The following is a 17822-nucleotide window of genomic DNA, read 5'->3' on the forward strand; positions in this document are numbered from 1 at the left end:
TAAATACAGCCTAAATGCTAATCAGGATATAAACATTTAAATAACAGAATGCAGATCCGTTAATCAAAACTGATTACCAGCTTGCTTTCCATTTACTGGGGGCTCTTCTGTAAAATACCGCCTTAGTTACTGTTGCCAAAATTGTGTTTTTAAAGCCTCTTGGAGAAAAAAGCTGATTACTTACAACATTGGCTCAAGAGACACATTTTAGGACAATGTTTCCTAGAAATGTGAGACAGCAATTTACTTGCAGGTAACCACTACATAAATGTGCATTTGCATTAACCCTTTTCTGTTATCTTAACACCAGGCTTTGTCTCCTCTTTCCCTTTTCCTCATAAGATTTTAAAATATTTCATATTTCTGAATGCCCTTGCAGAACTACGTGGTTAGCCAGAAACTTTCAGTTCTGGAAAACACTGACCACTACATCCTTTTCAGGCCAACAGTTCCCACTTGTATGAAATTAATACTCAGATTCTCACCTGTTTGCAAGTACTTTTTAACAGTTTTTATAAATTAATACATCCAACTACAGAAGGCCAATGCTGGTGAGCTAGGACCATCACTGGCCTTGCTGTGCAAATTGATTTTGCAATCAGACTGAAAATCAGAAATTCACAAGCAGCATCTATAATATTTTACCACTTGACTATAGGCAATACTAAGGTCTACAGGAAAATATATTCTAATGGCTTCAATCTACCTTTACCCCTGAGGCTACAAAGTGACACAAGAAAGGAGTCTGCCAGGCATGTGGGGCACATCAGCCTGCTTGGCACACTCATGCTTCCTTTGACTGAAGAGATCTACTGGAAAATCTCATCAGTGCTTTGCTAAAGCATGGACATTGAACATTCAAAAGAAAAGCTGCTAGAATGTCAATCTCCTACAAATGGGAAAACAGAGAGAACTGCTCTGCCAATCATCCTCTCCTTCCCCTTCCCCAAAAAAGAACAAAAGAACTAAAATTACTGTAAAAGTTGGGAAAATATTCCAATATTAACCCGTTTGGGGTTTTTTTTTTTTGCACTTTCAAGCAGTCCTAGATGTGTTTATACAGATCTATGAGAAATGCAGCCATATGCACACTTTCTCTTTCATCTTGGAGACACTGTTAGTAGAAACACTGCCTAAATAATGGGGTCAGTTTTCAGATATACTGAAAATCCATTACTTGTCCTTGCTTCCCAAGCACGTTACATATAGGTATCCCATCCTTCAAACTTGGCTTCTCCACAGCCAACTTCTTGTTCTGCTTTTTCAAAGCACTTTACACATATTACTCCTGAAGAACATGCTTTAACTGGATTTTTTTTTATCTACAACTTTGTTCAAGGAGAAAACTGAAATGTGTGAGATGTTCTCACTACCAAAGGTTTTTCAGGTTTTGAAACAGAAGGAAAAATCTGGCAGATAAGATCACACTATGAATTTTTCTGTTTCCTAGATGCCCATTAGACTGTTTGTCATACTTGCATTAGCAGGCAAAATCATAGAAAAGAAAAAAAGCACAGAAGAAGAAGAAAAAAAGAAGCTGTTAAAAAAATAAAGGAGAACATGCTCTTTATTTATTTTTGAAAAGGCATGATAAAAGTCAGCCATAAGATACTGGGGAAACATTAATAATTAAAATGTGTTCAAAATGTGTTTTTTGCCAAGCCCACATCCCACCTGGGTGCCTATGAAAATGTCCCACAAGCTCTGGAATGTGCCCCAACTGTGTTGTGTGTGATGCCCTCTCACTCTAGGACAGGATTCTAGCCAATTAATGGGTCTAAGAGAGAGAAGATTGTCCCTTTCAACAGAGAGGCAGACCCACATTTTAGAGCCAAACAAGACAAACTGGTATGCTTTCTTCCACTGCAGCAATGGATTTCATGTACATGAACAGGGATGGCAGCCAGGTTCTGCAGCAATTCTGGTACCAGACCTTGCTGAAAGGGCACTAAGGACCAACTGCATTTCATAAGTCTGACAAAAGGAAAACCACCTGGTATGAGAACAGCAATTTCTCCTGGTATCTCCAAAAGTTACATCATCATTTCAGAATTTTAAGAAAGAAAAGGAAAAAAAGCATGTAAGGAAAACACTATTCTGAACATACTAACGGATGCATACATCTGGATATAGCACATGTAGGCAGTGTTCTAAAATAAATGTAATATTTTATTGTCACAGAAATGTACGTTGTTTAAAATAAAGAAAAAAAAAAAAAAACAAACAGGAGAAGATAAAATTAAATGTTCCATAAACTGTTAACACAAAAAATGGTACTATCACACCTTCTAACAAATATATGCAATACTTGAGAAAATTGTGAACTACATAAAGATATGTTTGAAAATGACTAAATCATTCTTGCAATAAAGTTTAGTACTTTCACAGTTCCTAATCTGCCTCTTGGCCACAAAAGCACTGCCCTTACACTCTTTTACAATTCCAGGCATTAAACTATGCCATGTACATATCTTGCTCTGCCTCTTGACAGTGGAGAATTACAGGAACACTTGGATATATTAGGTATTCTTCTAATAAAATTATACTAATATAGTATTTGAAACACTATTAATACATACACCATTGTGTTTTCTCCATGGACCTGTGACAGAAATACTTATTTCTGTAAGAAATCCTAAAGCAGGGAGGAAGGTAAAATCCATACATCTACTATGAGACATCACTTCAAAAAGCATGGTGGCTAGAGATTCCTTACAGTAATGGAACACAAATCCACCACAGCAATTATATTTTAAGTGCCACTTCCATACACTTTTTTTCTTTTACCTGGCTCTGTATTCTGCCTGCATTGCAACCTTTAGGGTAAGAACAAGCCTGCAATCTCTCATCTGACTTAACAGAGCTCAGTAGTTAAAAACAATGCCATTCAATATTAACTTACCCTACTTCCCAGCCCCCAAAATTAGGCCAAAAATCAGAGGAAATCATGCGGTGTGCTCTGGATATTCCATGACTACCACTGCTGGCAGGGAGTAAGCCACATATTTCATAGGTAACTAGGAACACACACACAGTTGTTTTGTAGCGACACTACACCAAGGGCTCCTGCTGAACTGCTGCTTTTCCTCCCTGCAGCTCATTCCAAACCTTTCCCAGTTTTAGCTCAGGAGGTCTATCCTGGAATTTACAAAGGGCACTTGCTGGGAACTTATCTTTAAAACACACAGGAATTCAGCAGGAAGAAAGTTCATGGGTATTTAAAATATGAACATGCATTCTCTACTTTCTGTTGGTAATCAAAGATGTTAAATCCAGTTTACTGGACTGGCCACATGCATACGATAAAGATTAAATTTTCAATTACAGATACTTTTTCAACTTTGCCTTAGCAAAATCCTCCTTCTGCTTTTCAAAACCTGTGGATCCTGACAAAGAGATTTCTTCTTCAGCCCTCCATTAAAGGTCGTACAGGAATTGCTAAGCCATCACAGTCTCTGAGCAGCCTCATTCTGAGAGAAGCTTTAAAGGCATTTATAAAGCTTTTATTTAAAAACAAACAGCACTGCCTCACCTACTGAACTAGAGCTTCCCTACTTCCCCCATAAATGCTTTACTGAAGGCTCCAAAAATCTGCCATCGTATTTTCCCCCCTCCTTCCTCTACATGTAAATATTCTGAGTTATGATACATTTAAAAAAGTGGTAGGAAAGATTGCAGTTTGCCCAACACATGTGATTTGGAAACCTAAAGTCCACTTTATTCATCTGTTTTAACACAGCAAGGAAAATCTTACTTTTCCAACTAAGAGCCCCAGTTTCTCTCTCCATAATCTCATAAGCCATTTCTGAACTAAAATGCCTAACACAGAAGTCCAACATACCAAAGAATGAACCAGCCTAGGAACTCTGTACTGGTATAACCAGCTCTTTAAAAATGTGTGGCTCTAGGAAGTCTCCTTTATGTTTTCCAGCATAAATATTTACAGCAGTTTGCAATTTGAAATCAAAATATCTGATTGTAAGAAGAAACTCAGAATACATACCATGAAGGGGAACAATTCCTGCATTAAAAACCAAAACAGAACAAGATAATTCTCAAAACAGTCTTTTGCAAAGTTTCCTGAATACATTAAGGTGGGCTCTGAGTGATTGTTTTGAAGATAGCAACTGACTGTGGTTAGAAAAAAACCAGTTCTCATCTTCTCAACAATTTTTCAAAGGGTTGTGTCAAACAGATGCTCCCACCTAACATACAGGCAACTGCGTTACTGAGCTCCCTGCCCAAGGTCCTGCATGCCTGTCTGGCCAGCTAAAGACTGGGAGTTCTTTCCACAGATAAGAATCCTCACCTGGAGCAGCAGGCAAGTACTTGGAACACAAGCCCTTTCAATCACAGTAATGCTGGCTTTATTATTTGTTATTTGTTACTTATTCCTCTGGTATTTTTATTAAGGAAAATTAACTAGAAGTATTTTTAAATGGTAACAATGTTCTTGGATAGTTTATTGGGCTGGATATAAGACATGGCAGTAACACTACCACAACTGTAAAGCCCAGTGGACTGAAGACTTCAAAGTTTGAAAATACTGATAGGAGTCAACTGACAAATTTGCATAGTTCTGAAGCCCTAAAAAGTCAATTGTGAAAACACCAGACCACAAGCCTTTGCCTTTTTCAAAACAGCCATTTAAGGTTAGTTGACCATAAATCTGCAAGAAGGCTCTCTTAACCAAGGTTCTCTGGAATTTTGCTATTTACATGTTTCTTTCAGATGGTTACATATTAGTGGTGGCTGTTGGATTTTTCATTTGTTTGTTTTGGTTTTTTACACACAAACACACACACACCCTCCTGCCATTTAAAGTTACCTTAAATACACACAGCAACCCAAATATGGATTCTGAGATGCGAGGATTTAAACCCCAGAAAACTGAACAAAAAACCATTTCTCCTAAATGCCCATAAGAAAGCTTGGTTCTTAGAAAATGTAATTGTTTCTGGTCTAAAATGACTGGTCTTAGTTTCATCCCAAGGTCAACTGCCTGCTGTAATACAAATACTTGCAAGAACAACTGCTGAAATCTTACTTTTTGTTTCTCTTTCCACAGCTACCATTTTCTTCATGACCTTCCTAACATGCTGGAGTTCGTGCTTCAGCAAATGTCAAATTCTGTAGCATTTCTTACTCCACGCTCAATTAGCAATAAAGAAGATACAGATGTAAAGGTGATGCAGATTTAAAGATGTGCACTGTTTCCACTTCACTGAATTCTGAAAGAAATCTAAACTGGCTTACACATAGCTTTCAAGACCCAGTCCTCTGCTACTTTTTTGTTTCCACAGGAATTCAATTTTTTTGACATTACCCTTTCCAGCTCAAGACTGGTATCTAACTGCAATTATAATGGTTTTCTATTCCATAAAAATACAATTTGTTGTTTCCTGAAAGCAAAAGAGCAGAACTAAGCTCCTTCCTCCATTCTTTTATTTTTTATTAACATTCTAGCAGGTATTTATTTGCAATCCTGTTAGCTGGAATACCATTCTTACACCTTCCTCCTTCACATTATTTTAACTCCCTCTGAGAGCACCTATTTTCACCATGGTCTACATCCAGCAGATTCTCTTTGTATTATTCCAATTCTCTTTTCCCAATATTTAGCATGAATATGCAAAAATCTATACATACTCAGAACTGTCGGTGCCAGCTATAATCAAGTTTAGTTTTCTGGGCCTCCTTATTAATTTCATAAATCTCAGCTGATTTTTTTCATTCTGAATGAAAGTTCTATGCCAAATTTTACAGTGTTTTATTTTATTTTTCATTAAGGTGTCAGCTGAGACCAGTTCAGTTTCCTGCTGGCTTACCAGTACAATGGAATTCCTAAAGTCATCCATTAGGAACCTGCATCACTTGTGAAGTTTGGAAATTCGTCAGTAGAAGGAGGGTTCTGGAAAGCAAAGCAAAGCAAGCAGAAACAGGGAACACACCTTTTGTTATCCTCATGAAAATCTAGACCTGCTTTTGGGCAATTAAAGAAGCTTTAAAAAGCCTGCTGCTCACAGATGGCAAATAGAGGCTTACAACATAATTTCACCATGAGTTCAAGCAAGAGGCTCAGGGCAACTCCTGCCTCTGCACTGTCTCTCCCTGTCTGTCACTGCCACCAGCTCCAGCAAGGGTGTACAGCATCAGGGAACAACCAACCCAGCCCAAAAAGCCAACCCAGATGATGCAGGCATAACTTGCCCTGGGTGCCACTACTTCCATGGTGGGGCCAGCAAACAGACAAGCGAGAAGGGCAACAAGCATCTGAGGTGGGCAGGAGGCAGGACCACTACACCACCTCCTCTTCCAGCAGCAATGGCTTAAACCAGGCTCAAAACCAACTGGGAAATGACATTAAAGGAGTTCCTCTCTAGAGACCCTTCCTGCCAGTGAGTATTCCCTCCTGGCTTCAGGGGCTTTCTCAGCAACAGTGTGAAACTCTGACACATGATGAGGAACACTCACTGACGGGAGAGATTCCTTTCTCCAGAGCCCTGTGCCAGGTCCAGGCAGGGCACACCAGCACAGGCTGCCCAACTCACACAACAGAAACCTGCGCTGCAGCTTGAGATCCCAAAACATCGATGACTCATAGAAGAACTTTGTGGTTAGATATGGTGGAATGTCTTGGGCTTTTAGTTTGGTATTTCAGAAGCTAGGAAGTAAGCTTTAAGAATACCTTCTAAATGTTAAGACTGTGAGGTGAAGCAGCAAGAAGTTGGAGGATGCCAAAAGCAAGGGTGTTTATGCAAACGAAGCCAGTTGCAAACTGAGCTGTGCTCACTGCTTGGCTCTGTTTACTACCAGTTTCTTCATCATCTTTTCCGTTATTTAGCCACCAAGTGTCTGCTTCACAACACCAACAACTTCATCTTCTGAGTCATTAAAAGCTGATGTGGAACTGGTATCTTCAGTTTACAGCAGAAAACAGAGGCAGAGAGAGATTAAGAGACAGAGAGAGATTAAAAGATATGCCAAAATTGCTGGCTAATTTTGATCTTCAGCTTAGATCACCTAGACCTTGATTTTTTCTTTTTTTTACTGTACCTTGCACTTTTGCAGTATTTTGCACCAAACTGTCACTATAGTCAAACAACTATTTTTGCATAAACTCAGAACTTGTGCCTGGGTATCTCAAGGCAAAGTGCAGCACTCACCATTAGTGGGTGGCTGCAAAGGTTTCTCTGCAAAGGAATCTCTCAGTCTCAACACAAGAAACTCACTGGTAGATGCAGAAATTCAATAGAACTGTCTTAAAGCAACAGTGACCAGTGTTACCCACACTACTGTACCCTGCCCTTTTGCAATCCACTCTCAACAGGCCTTTGTCCATCAACTGTGGCTACTGACAAAAGATCCCAACCATCCTGGCAGTGAATAGGTCTACACCCTGCTGAAAACACAAGATCAAATTTGGGAACATGGCACAATGAGACAGAAACAATAGAGGTGATTGGAAAAGGTGGCAAATTGCAGCTTTAAACATAGCCTTTCTGACACCATGGAGTATGTGGGACAGTTTATTGCATTTAGACATCATTCACATTACAATAAAATTTAAGGTCTGCAGGCACATTGATATCTAATTTGCAAGATGCTGGACCATACACACCGTAAGACACAGACTAAAGATCCTACACCTTTAACCAGTAAAACAAAAAAAAAGGCAAAAAAAGAAACACTATCCTTCCACATCCCAAAAGAGAAACTCAAGACACACAGGAAGAGAGTACTTCTGTGGTCAACAGGAGATCTGTCTATTCACTGCATTACAGGTGGATCTGCTGGTACTCCAGTGGGTGATAAATCAAGAGCCATGCATTCTCTCTACCTTCATGAGAGATGTCTGGAGCATGAGAGATGTCTGGAGCACAGATTTGGCTTGTAGAAGAAATTATACAAAACTATCTGACATACAGAAACAAAAACTGCTGCCAAATCGTGGGATATTTTCTGTAGCAAAGTCATCAAGTCAAAACTCTTCTTGTTCCAACTGTGTCTCACCCTTGCTCCACAAACTTAGGCAAGACACATATGCAACACCTTCACAGATGCCCACAAGTAAGCTACAGAGTGCAGACCACCAGCACTTCTGGTGTACTAATACTGCACCAGCAGCCCCTCTGGAACATCTGGGCATCACTTTTGTCTCAGAAACAATACAAAGACCCAAAAGTCAAGTGTGCTTTTACACTTCTTTTGACTCAAGCAAGCACAAATTCTAGAAGCAAGCCTTGAGAAAGCTCAATATTTTTATTAAGGCATTTGATGAAAATCATGCATAAAGTACAGCACACAAATCTATTCATAACTTAGACTACAAAACCAACACTAATAAGGAATATCAATCTGTCAGCTTTCAACACAGACAGACCTATTTCAGCACTAAAAGCACATTACAATCTTAAAACAACACAGAGAGACTTTGTTAACTCACTCTTGAGAAGCAGAAGATGCCCAGCTCTTCTGGACATTTTAAAGCCATTACATACACAGCTTTTCAGCAAACTTAAGCATGATTTTTAGATTATTGCAAAGCTATCAACCTATTCAGCAAAGTTACTCATATTATACTTGCATTTCCTTATCAAATGCAAAGCACTAGAAGATTTGGAAGCGGCTGTTGAACATTATGGGCCTGTCTGCCATTGTTTCCAAAGAGAAATACTTGATTGAGAAGGAAAAACAGCAACAACTTGTCTTCTGAAAAAATAACAGAAAGCTTATCAAGAAAGAGACAAAATTCAAAATATTTGTTACAGTTTTGTTTTGGTGAATCACAGCACTGTGCTAAACAGGGTACACATAACAAAACTTTTCATTTTAAACTCTGCAATTGGGAACTCCTAAGTAAACAAAAACATGAGCCGTTTTTCCTTCTATATCCTCACAACCATCTGACAACAAACCAAGCCCACTCAGCCCTGCTAAAAGCATGATTCTCTAATGTAACTGTACTTCTGGGAATACATTACAGATTCTGTGAAATGTTTTGTTACATGTGTGGATCAATTGGCCATGTAAATACAGAGTGCAGCCACATGCAAAGGAGTCTTTTTGTTAGTTTTAGTGAACTAAAACAGTAAAGAAAAATAAGAAAATGAGACCTCTGGGTGTCTGAGCAAGACAGGTATTTTCCTCTTTTGCAAATATTGCCCTTTTTGTTTTCTGAAGGAGGAATCATGCTTTTGATTAGCAACACAATACACACCCTTAATATTTAAAAGACTAGGACAACATCAGGAACACCTGCTTATGAACTTGGCTCCAGTCACATCACTAATGGACAACCCATACCAGGCTTTTCCCAGCCATACCTTTGGCCTTCACCTCTGAAACCACTAAACACTCCCCAGAACTTCCATGCACCCAATCCACGTCTTTCTTTGAGACATACAAAACTGTAATTTCTCTCAAATTTTAGCCACTCAGCCCCACTGCTGGGGATGACAACTACTTGTAAGTTGGTCAGGAGACTCAGCCTGACACTGCATGACTCCCCTTACCAATGCAGCCCACTGGTGATGGCAATGTGTTTCACATTAGGGAGGCATTTGCAGCGAAGAGCAGGGAAGGCTGATATGACAAAACAACCTCATGAAACAAGGGCAGCACAGCACAGCACATGCCTTATTGCTACCTTCAGATTCAACATGCTCTCTTTCAGATGCAAACAGGCATCAAAGCCATGTCACTAATACACTCATGAAAACAAATGGTGAACTAATTAGATTAGTTTTTATTTGCAAAATAATGTTTCCCATACCCCATCTTGCTTATATAGGTTTCTTCTCCTGTGGTAAAATCAGGTCAGTATAGCACTATATTCAATCATCTATAAGCAGACAGCGAAATCTTCAGAATATAAGGATCTTCACTGATCCTAACACTTTAGGGCAGCTGCTTTTCTGCCAAAGGCTGTCAGATTTCACAGAATATACAAAATGAGCAAAACCAAGCCACGACAGAAAACAAAGAGCCTTAAGGTTTCCTAACAAAATCTTAAATTTAGCTCTCTATATTAAACAATGTTACTTTATTTTCCCCAGACAATAAGGTTGCTTACGGTAAACACAGCCAATATTAAAACCTTCAAAACTTATTCCTACATTGCAGCAAACCTCAAATTAACTAATGGGAGTGTGTGGGGGGGATCTCTATGGTGGTTTTTCTCCTGTGTCTTTTCTTGGCAGGAAGGGAGAGAAGGATTGTGTTGGGGTTTTTTTTAAGGGAAAATACTTTACGTTCTTGAACGTGGTTATTTATTCTCCAGGCTGATTTGGACTGCAAGTGCAACCCAAATAACTCATCTAATGCACAACAGCATAGAGAGAGTCTCAAGGGTTCTTCTACAGTGATCTCCAAAAAAGTTAAACATTGATGGGCTCTGAGCAAGTCTAGTTAAAGCTGTTGGCAACTTGATTGCTATGGGGCAATGAGAGGAGCTGGCAGCAGGGAAGGAGAAGCCGGGTAAGGCCATGGAGTGCTCTTTGTACATAGTACAAAAGGTGACAATCAGGTTTAGACAATGTAAAAATAGCTTTTAACCTAAAAACCTGTAAAAATACAGGTTACTTAATCTTACATCTTTGTTTTTCAAATGTTACAGAACATATTGTTTTAATTGCCAAGGTTGCTGAGTTTCACCTTTGACCATATACATTTATGCTTTTTTGCACACTTAGTTGTCATCCATACCAATTACCATGGATTAAACCACATGCTAAACCACCCTTTTTTTAAAGTTTTAATGGTTAGTTAATAGCGTCAATTTAAGATGTGTCTAACTTTGCATATGCACAAATAAGCTGACAGAAAACAGACCTGTGAAACCTTTCAGTTTCCCCAAGTTCCAGCACAAACTGAGAGTTCAAAGCAAGTATTTTCTGCAATGCTCTCAGGGACTGGTAAGGAGACTAAAGAAAGTGAAATCCAGTTTTCTTCATTATCTGGACTAGAAATGGAAATTGTGTACAACTAATGAGAAGTAAACTGATTTTTCTAATCACTTCACCTCTAACAACACATGACAGTAGCAATATCTGCTCACAAGGTGTTGAAGTTTACAGCAACCTGTGTAGTTTTGACAATCATTGAGCTGTTCCAACACAATTTCTAACTATGGGCTTGCTGTATACACTGCTATTTCCCTTCCCAACATTTAATGCATCTCAATTCATTCAAGAACTCCATACAACTATTTTTCCATTAGTTGTAGAAAAATAGGAACTGATGAAAACTGCTGTAACAGGGTTGATAAAAGCTAAATGACTGGAGAAATTATGCAAGGAAAAAAGGCAACTAATTTCTTACACAATTAAAGAGTTTAATTAGATTATTTATTTGAATAGAGAGCTTTACAATAGATTTAACTCCTATTAAGTTTCAAGCAACACAAGAGTAGATATCAGAGTACTAAAATTAGATCAGTCTCATATTTGATCAGAAAACATAAGCTCAGTTATGTCAGCAACTTGGTAAGCAGCAATATTGAAAACTCAGCTCTGATTTATTACTTCACATTCTGTAAGAAGGAGAAATGTAAAATTCCTGTGAGAGAGGTTTATCCATCATAGCAAAATGCTACTCAGCACTTCCTGAATAAAGACACTGCAAAAATGTCTTCTCCAGCAGAGACTGTTAGTGGTAGCAATGACAACAGTCTGCAAACATGAGGTCCCAGATACAGCTGTATGCACAAGCCCTTGAGAGACTCTCAACTGTAAACTAACTGAGACACATAAGAATGTTTGCTGTGTTTTGACATAAAAAAGTTAAAACCAGAATCAAATGCTGTTCCTGCCCCTAAAGCTTTATGTTGATGCTCGTGGTTTTGTGATAGTTTTTTTCCTCTGAAGGGATGCTTGCATACTGCAACTGTAAAATTAACCTGAAAAAAGCTGATGACAGCTACATGTAAGGGTGCAGGTGGAAGCATGTCCTGCCAAGAGCTGGGCAAAAGGGCGGGGATGGAAGCGTGTTCTCCCTCAACATGGATGTCTGCTCTTCAACTGACCTGCATTTCCCCCTCATTTAATTCCTCTAGGGCCACTTCTACCAAGGCAGTAACAAATATCCATAGGATCAGATTCCTCACATTCACATGGGATTGGGAAATTGCACTGGGATTTTGTTCTAGGAAATGCCAGGACATGTAAGCTTGCCAGTTTGCAGAGCAGCTTTCTCACCTGCTTGCCCCCTACAGCCAAGCTACCATGTGGCTGTGCAAAGGCAGGAGAGCAAGGAGACCAAGGTCAAACCTAGCAGTGCTCAAGGTAGCATGGGTGACAGGTGATAGACAAATAGAGAGAAGCCATGCATGGGAGGAGGTTTGGATCCCCTCAAAAGCAAGCTGAACTGACAACTATTAAAGAAAAACAACTACCGGCTGCAGGACGTCAAGTTCTGCCATGTCACACCCATTTCCCACCTCCCCCTGTATTTCAACCGTAAATTCTCTGATAAGGAAACTGCTTCTTCCTTTGCATTTTCAAAGTTCATGCTGGCTATTGCTGCAAGCTGGAGAATATCAAGAATGCTGTCAAGTACACAGACTGGAGCATTAAGGACATGTTCCAGTTATTTCTCTGTGGAAATTAGAGCGGTCTCACAGACAACTCCTAAAACTTGCTTACAAGCTACTTTTGGAACAAAACCAACTTCTTAAATACATATTCCTTTAACCTCGTAATTGAAACTGCAACCAAGTTTCCCAAGAGCTTTTCCTTCTCAACTGAGAGCTACATACCTCTCAGATTTCTGGGATGTATCTGCTTTGTCCGAGGCATTTTCCTCTAATCTCATGCACCACTTTCTCCTCTCAGAAACGGAAAGTACAGCAAGCAGAGAGATGGCAGCTCCATAAACTTGTCAAAGGGCTCAGTTAATCCGTATGCTAAAAAAACAGAGAGAAAGTTATGAGATGTAGGCATCAATAAGAAAAACAAAGATACCTATCTGATCCCTTTCATCCTCAAATGACTATGGAAATTAGCAAGAAATATTTCTGCACCTATGATTTGCTAAGGGAACTTTCCTGTCTGACAGCCCAGGAGCCACCCTGGCAGTCACACTCCGACCACCAGAGTTACACTGCTGGGACCGAATTCTCTTCACAGCAGGCTTGACTCCCTCCACGCTCGCACACAAGATTTCCTTGCCGGCTCAACCCACGTTTCCCACAGCAGAGTCACAGACCCCTGGTCCCTTTAAGTAATTTTTTCACGGTGCAAGAACAGAGTAACAGCCCAAGCTGGTGCCTCAGAGGAGGGATCCTCAAGGATCCCCTGGGCTGCTACTTTTAAGTCTGCTGCTGATCCCAGACTTATGCGTGCCAGAGTCGGGGGTCTTCCAGCCGAGTCCCGGGTTCCCGCTGTGTCCCCGTCCCCTGGCAGGGCCACAGATCCTGGTGCCCTTTGTTGTGCAAAGTGTCGGCACCACTTCCCGGCCTCTTGCCCCGGGCTCCCGCCACCCAGAGCTGAACCTGCAGCTCCCAGGGCGGCTGCACAACCTGCACGGAACGGATTCCTCAACAGGTTCTATGGAGGCAAGCGTTCCAGCACCTTAGGAGAACCACGGGAGGCTGAAACTCCTTTCAGGATTACTCAGGAAGCATGAGAAAACGAAAACACTTTTCCACATTGGTCAGCTGTTTTCTAGCCAGAAAACATCTTCCAGCAACCCTCCTCTCATGCAAATAAATCCAAAAAGTTAAACAAAATTTGGCATCTGGCTTTCAGATACACATCTTCAGCTTCGGGTGGGGGAAGTACAGAGGGGAGGGCAAGCACACAAAGCATCGTCCGATTTGTAACATTACCTACAGAATCCTTACAGGCAGCATGTAAGTTTGGAAGAATTCTCCATGGGATATTTCTGCTGAAATATCAGTGTACAGCCGAGGCTCACACTAGCTCTTGACCTACCTGCACTTTCTTACTTTTCAAACATTCTTAGGAATCGCTAACAGTTCAATGAGTGTTTTGTTCACTTTCTGATACAGGATGTGAAATCTCTCAAAGACCTATGGGAAACTACGTACACACAAGAACCTAAAGAAGAAAATAACTGGTGCAACTACACTCTTCCATCTAAACAAAATTTAAAAATAACAAGTTTCTGCTCTTTTTAAAATAATTCTACTTCATGTTAACAAATTTTTCTTTTTAGCAAACATTAGAATTTTTTTTTAACTGTATGAACTTTGGAATGGCTCCTAATATAGGCAAATTGATTAAGGACAGCTGTTTGAAGCAGGAAGGATGTAGAGTTCTTAGCATTCGTTGTAAGTATTAATTTAGGGGCACTTACATTGTTTTTCAAGGCAACATGTTTCTGAGAAAATTTAATTCAAACTCAATTAAAATAGACTACTTGCAACCACCCCTTCAGTCTACATACTGTTAAGGAATATAATCATTAATTTTTAATGTTTCTTTTGTCTGTTGCTGCACAAAAAGACCCAAACAGGAGAAAAAAAAAATTACTGCAACTGACACAAAGGAAAGCTGGAAAATGTTATTCTGACTGAATGATTCTTCACTAGGGTATTACCGCACGTTGAAGGAAAAAGACGGAAAAAATCCGAAACAGAGCACACCGCCTGTCAAGCTGTTAACTCATATCAGTTTATCTTCAAGCATAACAGAAATATTTAGAAATCAAATAAAACCTTATGGTAACAGGTCCATTTTCCAGGTCTTAGGTGCAAACTGGAAATGGAGAAAAGTGGCTGGATGGCTTGAAGCGACCAGCACTCCCTGAGCCCCAGTCCCCACCTTTCCTCCGGCTCGACTGGGAAAGTCCTTGGGGCTGGGCTGAGGTTTTTAAAGACGCTAATAAACACCGCCACTTCTTTACACAAGTTATTCGGAGCGAGAGTTTGAAATCCCCCGGTGTCTCCGTAAATCGGGAGCCCCTTCCCGACGCTTCCCTGCAGCACAAATGACATCCTACTGACGCTTCAATGCCACCAAGCTTCCCCGCTCGCCAGCAGGACCCTCTCCTTCGGGGAAGAGATGGCCGTGTGAGAGACACGGCGGAAACACCGGGCAGGACCCACGCCAAAAGTCATTCCCTCTCTCGCTTGAGCAAGGAGAAAAAAAAAAAAAAAAAAAAAGGCGGGGGGAGAGGGAGAAGAGAGGGAGAAACGGGCCTTTGCGATCGCAGCGGTCACATCCCCCCGTACCCACCCAAAAATGGGGGAGCGGGGCGGGAGGCAGCCCACCGCGGGGCCCGGGGAGCCGCGGGTATGTGCGAGCGGCACTGCGAGGGGAAGGGAAGGGGAAGGGAGGGAGGCAAAAAATCCATGAATGAATAAAGAGGGAGGAGCCTGGGAAAACCCCTCTGCAACGCCGCACCGAACAAAGCGCTGCACACATGCCGCGGGAGGGTGGGGGGGAAGGGGGACAGAGGGACGGGGGGCGGCCGCGGCCCGGCACCCGGCGGGGACGGCGCCGGGGCCGAGAGGAGCCGGGCCGGGGCTGCGCGCCTCCCAGTGCCCCCGAAACCCCGGCTGCAGACCCGGGGCGGAGGGGGGGACGCCCGGACAAACCCACCGGGAGCCGGGGCGCACCGGCACCCCCGGGGGCAGCGCGGGCGCAGCCGGAGCGCGGAGTCCCCGCGCGTCCCGGAGGGGCCGCGGCGGAGCGCGGTGGGCTGAGGGGGGGATCGGGGCCTGCGGTCCTCCCCGTCCCCGCCCGCCCGTCCCCCCCCGCCACCGGCGGAGGACACATTGTGTTGTGGCTGCCGCAGCTCCACGCCGAGGGGGGCGGCTGTCCCGCCCCGCACCCTCGTCCCCGCAGCGCCTCCCGAGCCCCCTCCCGCCCCCCGCGGGGCCCGCTGCAAACCTGGCGGAGGGGCCGGCGCGGCGGCTGATGGCGGCGGCAGCGGCGGGGAGCGCGGCGACCCCTGCGCGGCGGCGGCGGCGGCGGGAGGGAGAGAGAGGGAGGGAGGGAGAAAGAGCGGGGGGAGCGGGGGGGCCGGGAGCCTCCTTCACTTGACAACCTCAAACACAAACATGACCCAGCGCCGCCGCCGCCACAGCCGCCACCGCGCCCGCACACACACGCACACGCACACACAGAGCCCGGCAGCGGCACCCACCCCTCCTCCATGCACCGTCCCCCCGGGCCGGCCAAGGCGCCGCCCCGCGGCACGGCCCCGCTCCGCAGCCCCCCGGCCCCCGGCCGCGCCCGCCCCCCGCGGCAGCAGACCCCTCCTCCGGGAGCCCCATCCCCCACGTCCCACTCGGGAGCCCCCATCGCGGCCCTGCCCCTCGGCCGTGGGGCGGTGGACGGGGGGGGACACAATGCGGGGGAACGGGGGGCGGGGGAGTGGGAGCCTCCCCTGGCAGGCGGGAGAGGCGGGGCGGGCCCGGCGGGGGAGGGAGGGAGGACGGGCGGGCGGGCTCGGCGCATCCGCCGGGGTCCCCTCGGGGAGAGCCGCGTTCCCCGCCGGGCCCGCCTCGCCCCTCCCCCCGGCGCCCCGGTCACCGTCGGGGGGAGCGCGGGGGGGCGGGGGGTGTTTTACCTTCTCTCACTTTCTATTGCAGGAAGCGCGGCCGGAGCAGTGACGTCACCGGGTCTCCCGGTCCCGCCCCCTCCCCGGGTCGGGGGAGGGGTCACCGAGGGGGTTTCCTCGCGGCCCGGTGGGGGAGGCACGGCCGGGGGGGGCAGCCGCTGCTGCCGCCGCCCCGCTGCCTCCTCCCCCTCTTCTTTCTCCTCCTCCTCCTTCTTCTTCTCACCGGTGGGACTGCCCGGGCGCCGCCGCCCCGGCCCCTACTCCTGCCCCGAGGCGGGGGGGCACCTCGCCGCCGCGGCTCCCGGGGGTCTCCTCAGGGGGGGTCCCCGCTCGGCGCGGCACGAGGCAGCGCCTCCCCCCGACGGCCGAAGCCGCCGCCGCCGCTCGGGGCGCTGCACGGTGCGCGTCGCGCTCCCCCCTGGCAGGGCCCGGCCCCTGGGGCACCGGCACGGCCGGGCGCGCACACACACAGACACACACACACGGACGGACACGCAGAGAGACCGCGCTGACGCGGAGATCCCGGAGGTTCCTCCCTGCCGCCCGCCCGGACGGGCTTCCCCGCGCCCCCGCCCGCCCGGCCCGCCGCGCCCCGGCGCCGCCGGGGAAACTCACCGCCGCGCCGCGCATCCCGCCGCGGCTACAACTTTCCATCCCGGGCGGCAGCCGGCGGCGGCAGCGAGCCCCTCCGCCGCTGGAAGTGGGCGGGGGAGGAAATACGAGGAGGAGGCGCGTCGTGCTCTCCGCCGCGGCGCCCCTTTTTTGGCCCGGGACGCGGGTTTTGCCGGTGGGGGCTGTGCTGCCGCGGTTGGTTTCCTGCATCAGCTGCGGGGGTGTGTGTGCACAGCACACGTGTGTGTCTGTGTGTGTGTGAGCTCTCCGTGCCGGGTCAGCCTGCCCGCCCCAGGGCTGCCCTCCCCTTCTCCCGCACCGCTGGCAAGAGAGCGCTGGGCCGCCCTCCAAAAGGCGAGGGGGCCCGGGCTGGGCTTTGCGTCCTTAGGAGGGGAATTTGGCATTTTTTTGTCACCTAAACTCCCCGACAAAGCAGTGTTGGCAGCTTTTCATTGCCACTCGGGTTTTCGATTGGGTTTTGCTTTTGAATCCAGTACATGATGTCTTTAGCAAACAAACCCAAATAAATGTTTCTTGCATCACCTCCGTGTTCTCCCTCTTCCCGTGCCTGCACTCCCCTGGCAGTCTGTGTGCTCAGCTGTGAGCACCTTGGCCCTGATATGTCCTTCCCTTCGGAGTTCAGTGTCCGGACCAGATCCTGCCTTAAGCGAACAGGACCA

At 45.3% G+C, this 17822-nt stretch overlaps 1 protein-coding gene across 6 annotated transcripts in view; it reads right to left on the reverse strand.

Annotated features, from left to right (window-relative positions):
• Positions 1–17280, reverse strand: part of HIVEP1 (HIVEP zinc finger 1) — a 131409-nt gene extending 114129 nt beyond the window's left edge. For 2 of the 6 annotated variants that reach the window (XM_063160696.1, XM_063160668.1), the window contains exons 1-2: positions 17146–17279; positions 12758–12904 (exon numbers count right to left, since the gene is read on the reverse strand). In XM_063160696.1, coding sequence (XP_063016766.1) covers positions 12758–12797 — 40 coding nt within the window. In that variant the 5' untranslated portion in view covers positions 12798–12904; positions 17146–17279. Of the gene's footprint in view, positions 1–12757; positions 12905–14786; positions 15128–15857; positions 15924–16539; positions 16798–17145 lie in introns of those variants that run through there. The other 4 variants (XR_010028385.1, XM_063160673.1, XM_063160683.1 and 1 more) reach the window with 4 other exon arrangements.
• Between the last annotated feature and the right edge of the window lie 542 nt (positions 17281–17822).

Source organism: Melospiza melodia, chromosome 1 (assembly GCF_035770615.1).
Source record: "Melospiza melodia melodia isolate bMelMel2 chromosome 1, bMelMel2.pri, whole genome shotgun sequence".
NCBI lineage: Eukaryota > Metazoa > Chordata > Aves > Passeriformes > Passerellidae > Melospiza > Melospiza melodia.